At 61.3% G+C, this 10,176-nt stretch overlaps 1 protein-coding gene across 1 annotated transcript; it reads left to right on the plus strand.

The window, feature by feature from the left end:
- The first annotated feature begins 4,090 nt into the window (after positions 1-4,090).
- Positions 4,091-8,099, plus strand: LOC116237308 (uncharacterized). Its single transcript, XM_090138201.1, has 3 exons — positions 4,091-6,535; positions 7,467-7,553; positions 7,701-8,099. Exons 1-3 carry the CDS (start codon positions 6,100-6,102, stop codon positions 7,991-7,993), a joined length of 816 nt encoding a protein of 271 aa, XP_089994327.1. The 5' UTR covers positions 4,091-6,099; the 3' UTR covers positions 7,994-8,099.
- The last annotated feature ends 2,077 nt before the right edge of the window (positions 8,100-10,176 follow it).

Here is a 10,176-nt window from a genome sequence, read left to right on the forward strand (position 1 = left end):
CCTTGTTTGTATATGGAGAGCTGACGGAAGACACCGTGCTCCCGCTCCGCGGTGCCGGGAGCGCCCATCCCAGCCCAACACCCACTGGTGTCACCATCGGCCCACCAGTAATCTCAGCCATCCCAGTGATCCCCCCAGTCCCAGCCATCCCAGCCATCCCAGTGATCCAACCCGTCCCACCAGTGCCACCATCCTGGTGATCCCACTGATGCCACCAGCGATCCCAGCGATCCTATTGACCCCACGGATACCAATGATCCCACCCATCATCCCACCTGTTTCACCCATCCAACCCATGACCCTACTGATGATCCCACCCATCCCAATGATCCCATCCATCCCACCCGTGCCACCATCCCAGTGATCCCACCTGTCACCCAACAATCCCATGACCCCACTGTTTATCCCATCCAGCCCAGCAGTCCCACTGATCCCACTGTTGCCAACAATGACCCCGTCCGCGATCCCACCCATGCTACCCACTGATCCCATGACACCAGTGGTGATTCCACCCATCCCAATGTCCCAGTGATCTCAGTGATCCCAGCCATCACACCCATCCCAGTGATGATCCCATCAGTCCCAATGATCCCGCTGACCCCACTGATGCCGCTGAAGATCCCATCCATGATCTCACCCATATCACCCATTGATCCCATGATCCCGCCGATGCTCCCATCCATCCCCCCATCCCAGAAATCCCAGCAGTCCCACCTTTCCTACTGATGATCCCATCTATCCCAGTGATACCAGCAACCCCACTGATGCCACCGATGATTCCACCAGTGACCCCACCCATGTCACCCATTGATCTCCCATGTCCCCACTGACAATCCCACCCATCCTAGTGATCCCACTGATGATCCCAGTGATCCTACTGGTGATCCCACCCATCCCAGTGATCCCACTAATCCCACTGATGCCACCAGTGATCCCACTGGTGAGATGTCACCCATCGATCCCATGACACCAATGCTGATCCCAGCAATCCCAGTGATCCCACCCATCATTCAATGATCCCATCCGTCCCATCCATCCCACTGATGCCAACAATGACCCCATCCATGATCCCACCCATGTCACCCACCAATCCCATGGCGGCACTGATGATCCCGTCCATCTCACGATCCCAGTGATCTCAGTGATCCCATCCATCCATCCCAATGATCCCACCAATCCCAGTGATGATCCCATCCGTGCTAGCGGTCCCAATGATCCCATTGAATCCACTGATGCCAGCAATAATCCCATCTGTGATCCCACCCATGTCACCCATCGATCCCATGACGCCACTGCTGATCCCATCCATCCCAGCAATGCCACCAATCTCAGTGGTCCCACCCATCCACTGATAACCCCAGCAATCCCACCCATCACACCAATCCCATCCATCCCAGCGATCCCACTGATGCCACCAATGATCCCATCCATCCCAGCGATCCCACCCATCCCACCGATGACTCCGCCCATCTCAGTGATACCAGCGATCCCACTGATGCCACCGATGCCACCAACGATCCCACCCATCCCAATGATGATCCCATCCATCCCAGCGATCCAGGCAATCCCATTCATCACACCAACCCCACCACCCCAGCGATCCCACTGATGCCACCTATGCCTCCGATGACCCCACCCATCCCTCTGATGATCCCATCCATCCCACCATCCCAGCGATTCCATGATCCCATCCATCCCAGCAATCCCACGGATCCCACTAATGTCACCAATGCCACCAATGATCCCAGTGATCCCACCCATCCTGCCAATGATTCCATCCATCCCACCATCCCAGTGATCCCATCCATCCCAGTGATCCCACTCATCCGATGATCCCACCGGTGACCTCTCTCATGTCACCCATTGGTCCCATGACCCCACCGATGATCCCACCCATCCCACCATTCTGTCCATCCCACTGATCCCATTGATGATCCCACCCAGGTTACCCATCAATCCCATGACCCCACTGATGATCCCATCCATCCCAGTGGTACCAGCGATCCCAGTGACCCCACTGATCCCACTGATGATCCCATTGCTGAAGCCACCCACATCACCCACTGATCCCATGTCCCCCATAATGATCCCATCCATCCCAACGATCCCATCCATCCCAGTGGTACCAGCGATCCCAGTGATCCCACTGATGCCACGGATGATCCCACCCATGTCACCCATCGATCCCACGATCCCACTGATGATCTCACCCATCCCAGCAATCCCACACTGATGATCCCACCGGTGACATCTCACCCACTGATCTCATGAACCCACCAATGATCCCACCCATCCCACTGATGATCCCATCCATCCCAGTGATCCCACTGATGCCAACAACAATCCCACTGGTGACATGTCACCCACTGATCCCGCTGATGATCCCATGCATCCCCGTGATCCCACTGATGCCAACAACAATCCCACCAGTGACCTCACCCACTGATCCCGCTAATGCCACTGATGATCCCATCCATCCCATCATCCCACCCATCCCAGCGATCCCACCCATCCCACCCATCCCACCAACGATCCATTGATCCCACCGATGCCAGCAATAATCCCACTGATGAGATGCCACCTGCTGATCCCATGACTCCATCGATGATCCCACCCATCCCACCATCCCAGTGATCTCAGTGATCCCGTCAATCCCAATAATCCCACCCATCCCACCGAAGATCCCATCCATCCCAGCGATCCCACCATCCCACTGATGCCACTGTTGATCCAACCAGTGTTCCTACCCACATCAGCCATCGATCCCATCCATCCCATTGATGATCCCACCCATCCCACCATCCCAGTGATCTCACCAATCCCAGCGATCCCGCCCATGCCACTGATGATCCCACCCATCCCACTGTCCCACCCATCCCAGTGATTCCAGCGATCCCACTGATGATCCCATCCACGATCCCACTCATGTCACCCATCAATCCCGTGACCCCACAAATGATCCCATCCATCCCAGTGATACCAGTGGTGCCCCCGATGCCACCTATGATCCCACCCATATCACCCACTGATCCCACCAATCCCACCAGTGATCCCGTAAGTGCTCCCGCCCATCCCAGTGAACCCACCCATCCCACCGATGATCCCATCCATCCCAGCGATCCCAACAATCCCACTGATGATCCCACTGGTGACCCCACCCATATCACCCATCAATCCCATGACCCCACCAATGATCCCACCCATCCCACCAATCCCATTGATAACACCACCGATCCCACCCATGTCACCCATCAATCCCACCTATCCCACCACTGATCCCACCCATACCACCAATAATCCCAGCAATCCCACTATTGCCGTGGATGATCCCACGTCACCCATCGATCCCATGACCTCGCTGATGACCCCATCCATCCCACCATCTCATCCAACCCACCATCTCATCCAACCCACCATCCCACCCATCCCAACGATCCCATCCATCCCAGTGATGCCACTGATGATCCCACTGGTGACGTCACCCACCGATCCCACACTCCCACCAATGATCCTACCATTTCCACCATCTCATAATCCCAATGACCCCACCCATCCCATCATTTCATCCATCCCATCATTTCATCCATCCCACCATCCCACCAGTGATCCCACCCATCCCCATGGTGACCCCACCCATCCCACTGTCCCACCCATCCCACTGATCCCGCCCATCCCAGTGGTGTCCCCACCCATCCCACCTATCCAATACATCCCACTGATCCCATCCATCCAATGGTGTCCCCACCCATCCCAGAGGTGATCCCACCCATCCCAGTGGTGATCCCACCCATCCCATCATCCCATCCATCCCATGCATCCCAGAGTGACCCCACCCATCCCAATGTTGTTCCCACCCATCCCAGAGGTGATCCCACCGATCCCATCCATCCCACTGATCCCCACCCATCCCAATGGTGACCTCACCCATCCCATCATCCCATCCATCCCACTGATCCCCCCCATCCCAATGGTGACCCCACACATCCCTTCATCCCACCCATCACATCCATCCCACCCATCCCACCCATCCCAATGTGACCCCATCCATCCCAATGTTGTCCCCACCCATCCCAATGATCCCACCCATCCCATCATCCCACCCATCCCATCATCCCATCCATCCCACTGATCTCACCCATCCCAATAGTGACCCCACGCATCCCATCATCCCACCCATCCAGTGATGACTCCACTCATCCCATCATCCCACCCATCCCATCCATCCCATTGATCCCATCCATCCCAATGTTGTCCCCACCCATCCCATCATCCCACCCATCCCAGAGGTGATCCCACTCATCCCATCATCCCACCCATCCCACCCATTCCAATGTGACCCCATCCATCCCAATGTTGCTCCATCCCATCCCAGCATCCCACCCATCCCATCATCCCACCCATCTCACCCATCCCACTGATTCCACCCATCCCATCAATCCCAATGGTGACCCCATCCATCCCAATGTTGCCCCCCCAACCCCACAGTGCCATCAGTGACCCCACAGTGCCATCAGTGACCCTGCAGTGCCATTGTTGGCCCAACAGTGCCATTGTTGAGCCCGCATTGCCATCGGTGACCCCACAGTGCCATCAGTGACCCCGCAGTACCATTGTTGACCACTCAGTGCCATTGTTGACCACTCAGTGCCATTGTTGACCCACAGTGCCATTGTTGACCCCACAGTGCCATCGGTGACCCCACAGTGCCATTGCTGACCCCGCAGTGCCATTGTTGACCCACAGTGCCATTGCTGATCCTCCAGTGCCATTGTTGAGCCAACAGTGCCATTTTTGAGCCTGCAGTGCCATTGGTGACACCACAGTGCCACTGTTGACCCCACAGTGCCATCAGTGACCCCACAGTGCCATTGTTGACCCTGCAGTGCCATCGGTGACCCCACAAAGCCCCCCCTGCAGGCAGCACCCCCAGCTCCGTGTGCTTCATTCACCGCCCTGAGCCTTTGGGATCAAAACCCCTCTCACTGCGCCCCATGGGGGGGAGAGCAGTGCGGCACCACCAGGACACCGGGAGCTCAGCCTGGCAGCACTGGGAGCTCACCATGGCAGCACCAGAATGTCACCATGGGAACACTGGGAGCTCACCATGGCAGCACAGGGAGGTCACCATGGCAGCACCATAACATCACCATGGACCACAGCAACACCAGAATGCCACCAAGGCAGCACCATAACATCACCATGGATCACGGCAACACCAGAATGTCACCATGGCAGCAGTGGGATGGCTCACCATGGCATCACCAGAATGTCACCATGGGAACACTGGGAGCTCACCATGGCAGCACAGGGAGGTCACCATGGCAGCACCATAACATTACCATGGACCACAGCAACACCAGAATGTCACCATGGGAACAGTGTCACTTCTGGGATCACCAGAATGTCACCATGGCAGCAGTGGGATGGCACCATGGCCAACAGCACAGCCATGGCACCATGGCAGCACCATAACATCACCATGGCACTGTGTCTGAATGTCACCATGGGAGCACTGGGATGTCACCGTGACAACACCAGAATGTCACCATAGCAGTACCAAAATGTCACCATGGGATCACCAGAATATCAGCACGGGAACATCACAATGTCACCGTGGCAGCAGTGGGATGGCACCATAGAAATACCAGGATGTCACCACGACAACACCAGAATGTCACCATGGGAACACCGGCATGCCACATGGCAGCACTGGGATGTCACCATGGCAGCACCAGGATAGCGCCATGGGAACACTGTGATGTCACCATGGCAGCAGTGGGATGTCACCATGGCCAACAGCACAGCAATGGCACCATGGCAGCACCGGGATGGCACCATGGCACTGTGTCTGTATGTCACCATGGGAGCACCAGAATATCACCAGAGGAATGCCAGAATGTCACCATGAGAACACCAGGATGCCACATGGCAGCACCAGGACGTCACCATGGGAACACCAGAGTATCACCATGAGAACACCGGGCTGGCACACGGCAGCACCAGGATGGCACCATGGCAGTGCCAGGATGTCACCATGAGAACGCCAGAGTATCACCATGAGAACACTGTGCTGGCACACGGCAGCACCAGGATGTCACCATGGGAACGCCAGGATGTCACCATGAGAACACTTTGCTGGCACACGGCAGCACCAGGATGGCACCATGGCAGCGCCAGGATGTCACCATGGGAACGCCAGGATGTCACCATGAGAACACTGTGCTGGCACACGGCAGCACCGGGCTGGCACACGGCAGCAGTGCCGAATGTCACCACGGCACCCCGTGCCAAATGTCCCCACGCACCGCCTCTCCCGCAGTCCGTCTTTTCCCCGCACTTCCTCGCCCCCTCCGCATCCTCCGGCGCGGCCCCGACGCCGCCTCCGCCGTTCTGTGTGTCCGGCCGTCTGTCCGGCCGTCTGTCCGCCTGTGCGTCTGTCCGGCCGACCGGCTCCGGGAAAATGCTTCGGTCCCGCAGCGCCGCTGTGCCGCACACGGAGCTGCGCGGGGCCGCGGGACGGAGCGGATCGGCCGCGGTGCGGGGCGGTGCTTTGCGGTGCGGTGCGGAGCGGAGCGGGACGGGACGGGGCGGCGCAAATCGGCCGAGGTGCGGGGCGGAGCGGGGCGGGGCGGATCGGCCGCGAGGTGGTGCGGTGCGGTGCGGTGCTGCGCTGTGCGATGCAGTGCGGTGTGGTTCTATGCGTTGCGGTGCTGTGCAGTGCGGTGCTGTGCAGTGCGGTGCAGTGCAGTGCAGTGCTATGAGTTGCGTTGCGGTGCTGTGCAGTGCGGTGCGGTGCTGTGTGGTGCGGTGCTGTGCGGTGCTGCGCTGTGCGATGCGGTGCGGTTCTGTGCCTTGCGGTGCTGTGCAGTGCTGTGGGCTGCGGTGCTGTGCAGTGCGGTGCAGTGCGGTGCAGTGCTATGAGTTGCGTTGCGGTGCAGTGCAGTGCGGTGCAGTGCGGTGCGGTGCTGTGCGGTGCTGAGCGGCGCTGCGCGTTGCAGCGTGCTGCGGCGTGGTGCGGTGCAGTGCTGTGCAGTGCTGTGCGGTGCGGTGCAGCGTGGTGCTGTGCGGTGCTGTGTGGTGCTGTGTGTTACGATGCTGTGAGTTGCGTTGCGGTGTGGTGCGTTTCGGTGCGGTGCGGTGCTGTGCAGTGCTGTGCGGTGTGGTGCTGTAAGTTGTGGTGCTGTGCAGTGCAGTGAGTTGCGGTGCTGTGAGTTGCGATGCTGTGCGTTGCGGTGCAGTGCGTTGCGGTGCGGTGCTGTGCTCGAGTTGCGGTGCTGTGCGGTGCTGTGCGGTACGGTGCGGTGAGTCGCGGTGCTATGCTGTGATTTGCGGTGCTGTGCGGTGAGGTGCGGTGCTGTGCATTGCAGAGCGGTGCTGTGAGTTGCGGTGCTGTGCGGCGCGGTGCTGTGAGCTGCGGTGCTGTGCGGCCCTGCCGGCCCGCCCGACGCTCGCTCTCTCTCCGGCAGACGTCGCTTCGCAGCCGCACGGCGATCCTCGGCTGGATGGCGGCCGTGCGGCGGCCGTGGAGCGGAGCGGGGGCGGCACCGGCGAAGGTAACGGCTGGGGGGGGTTTGCGGGGGGGGTTGGACGGGGACGGTGCGGGGGTCCGGGCTGAGGGTTGGGGGTCGCGGGGGTCGGCGCGGTGCTGCCGGCTGCGCTCGGGGCGTCTCATCCCATCTCTGTGTCCGCTTCTGTCGTAGTGCCGTTGGACGCCCATCGCACCGCCGCGCCCGGAGCCGGGGGGGAGGGGAGGGGGCGGCCCGGACGACGGCGGAGATGCGGTCGCCCCCCCGGCTCCGCACCACCCCCCACCACCCGCAGCATCCATCCATCTATTCATCCATCCGTCCGTTCGTCCGTCCGTCCATTCACCCATCCGTCCGTCCACCCGCCCGCCCGTCCGTTCGTCCGTCCGTCCTTCCGCGCTCCTCTCATTCCTCCGTTCCGCTTCGGCCCCGCACCGCCCCGCACCGCTCCGCCGGGGATCCTTTGATTTGGGAAGGGGGCAAAGGAGGGCCAAAGCGGCCGCGTCCATAACGGGAATTGTTTGTACGGCGGCGGAGGCAGTAAAAAAGAGATCCTGCAAAGCAGCCGGCAGCAACGCGTGCTCTGTTACCCCCGGGGGGGGCGGGAGGGATGCGGGGCGGGGGGCGGCGGGGGGGGGCGGGATCCCCCAGCGGGTGCGGGTGACGCGAGGGGATGAACCCAGAAATGCGGGCTGTGGGGCGGGGAGGGGATGGGGGGGGGCAGCTGCGGGGGGCACTGACCCCCCTCCCCCGTGTGCTGAGTGCTGCGGGATGTGGGGCAGTGCCTCCTGTTTGCTGCTATGGGATGTGGGGCAGTGCCCCCTGTGTGCTGCTATGGGATGTGGGGCAGTGCCCCCTGTGTGCTGTTATGGGGTGATATGGAGCATTGCCCCCTATTTGCTGTTATGGGGATGCGGGACATTGCCCCCTATTTGCTGTTATGGGATGTGGGCCAGTGCCCCCTGTGTGCTGTTATGGGGCGATGTGGGGCAGTGTCCCCTGTGTGCTGTTATGGGGCAGTGCCCCCTATGTGCTGAGTGCTATGGGGGGATGTGGGGCAGAGGGGTCTCTTTGGCCGTCGTGGCCATCAGGGCGCGCTGCGGGTCACCGTTGGCCACGAGGACCCCTCGTTCTTCACCCGCTCCCCCCCCCCGCACAGTTCCTTCCCCGCAATGGAGCCCTGATGCGGGACCCCGCGCTGCCCCATTGAGCCCCATCGGTCCCCTCCTCCGCCCCCCTCCTGCCCCCAACTCCATCCCAAATTGCCCACCCGCCCCCAGCGTCCAACCCCATCCCATTTCCCCCCGGGGACCCCGCCGGGGTCGCCCCTACCTGCATCCCCTCCCCCACGGTGTCACTCCCCACTTCCATCCCTTCCCCCCCCCCCCCCGGAGACCCCCACCCGGGTCCCGCTCCCCTTCCCTCCCCATCCCAACGTCCCCATCTGCCCCACACCCCGATCCCCCATCCTCTGCCCCCAGAGACCCTCGTCGGTGTCACCCCCACTTCTATCACCTCCCCCACGCCCCCCCCCCCCGCACCCCATCCCCTCTCTCCCCGGAGGCCCCCACCGGGGTCACCCCCAAAACCCCGCCCCCAGCCGCAGCTCCTTCCCCGGTGGGCTCCGTCCGGCTACGTATGGCGGGGGTGGGGGGGGGGAAGTTGTCCCATTTCCACGGCTGAGGCTGCGGGACCCCTCTCTGCTCCCCAGGCACACAGGGGACCCCAAATCCCCTGAGATCCCCGCACCCCTCCATCGGTGCTGCAGGAACTGCTCTGAGCTGTGGGGCAGGGGATGCTGTGTGGGGTGGGGGGGATGCTGCGGGGTAGGGAATGCTGTGGTAGGGGATGCTGTGGGGTAGGGATGCTGCGGGGTAGGGGATGTTGTGTTTAGAGGATGCTGTGGGGCAGGGGATGCTGTGGGGCAGGGATGCTGTGGGGCAGGTGATGCTGTGGGTTAGAGGTTGCTGAGGGGCAGGGGATGCTGTAGGGCAGGAGATACTGAGGGGCAGGGGATGCTGAGGGGCAGGGTGCTGTGGGGCAGGGGAAACAGCAGGGTGGGGAATGCTGAGGTGCAGGGGATGCTGTGGGGTAGGGATGCTGTGGGGCAGGGGATGCTGTGGGGCAAAGGATGCTGTGGGGCAGGGGATGCTGTGGGGCAGGGATGCTGTGGGGCAGGTGATGCTGTGGGTTAGAGGTTGCTGAGGGGCAGGGGATGCTGTAGGGCAGGAGATACTGAGGGGCAGGGGATGCTGAGGGGCAGGGTGCTGTGGGGCAGGGGATACAGCAGGGTGGGGAATGCTGAGGTGCAGGGGATGCTGTGGGGTAGGGATGCTGTGGGGCAGGGGATGCTGTGGGGCAAAGGATGCTGTGGGGCAGGGGATGCTGTGGGGTAGGGGATGCTGAGGGACTGGGATACTGTGGGGTAGGGGATGCTGCAGGGCAGGGGATGCTGTGGGACAGGGGATGCTGAGAAGTAGGGGATGCTGTGGGGTAGGGGATGCTGTGGGGCAGGGGATGCTGTGGGGCAGAGAATTGATGTGGGGTAGGGATGCTGAGGGGCAGGGATGCCTTGGGTCAGGGGATGCTGTGGGGTAGGGATACTGTGGGGCAGGGGATGCTGAGGGGCTGGGATGCTGAGGGGCAGGGG

This window comes from Phasianus colchicus, chromosome 3, assembly GCF_987193195.1.
Source record: "Phasianus colchicus chromosome 3, bPhaCol1.hap1.1, whole genome shotgun sequence".
NCBI classification, from domain to species: domain Eukaryota; kingdom Metazoa; phylum Chordata; class Aves; order Galliformes; family Phasianidae; genus Phasianus; species Phasianus colchicus.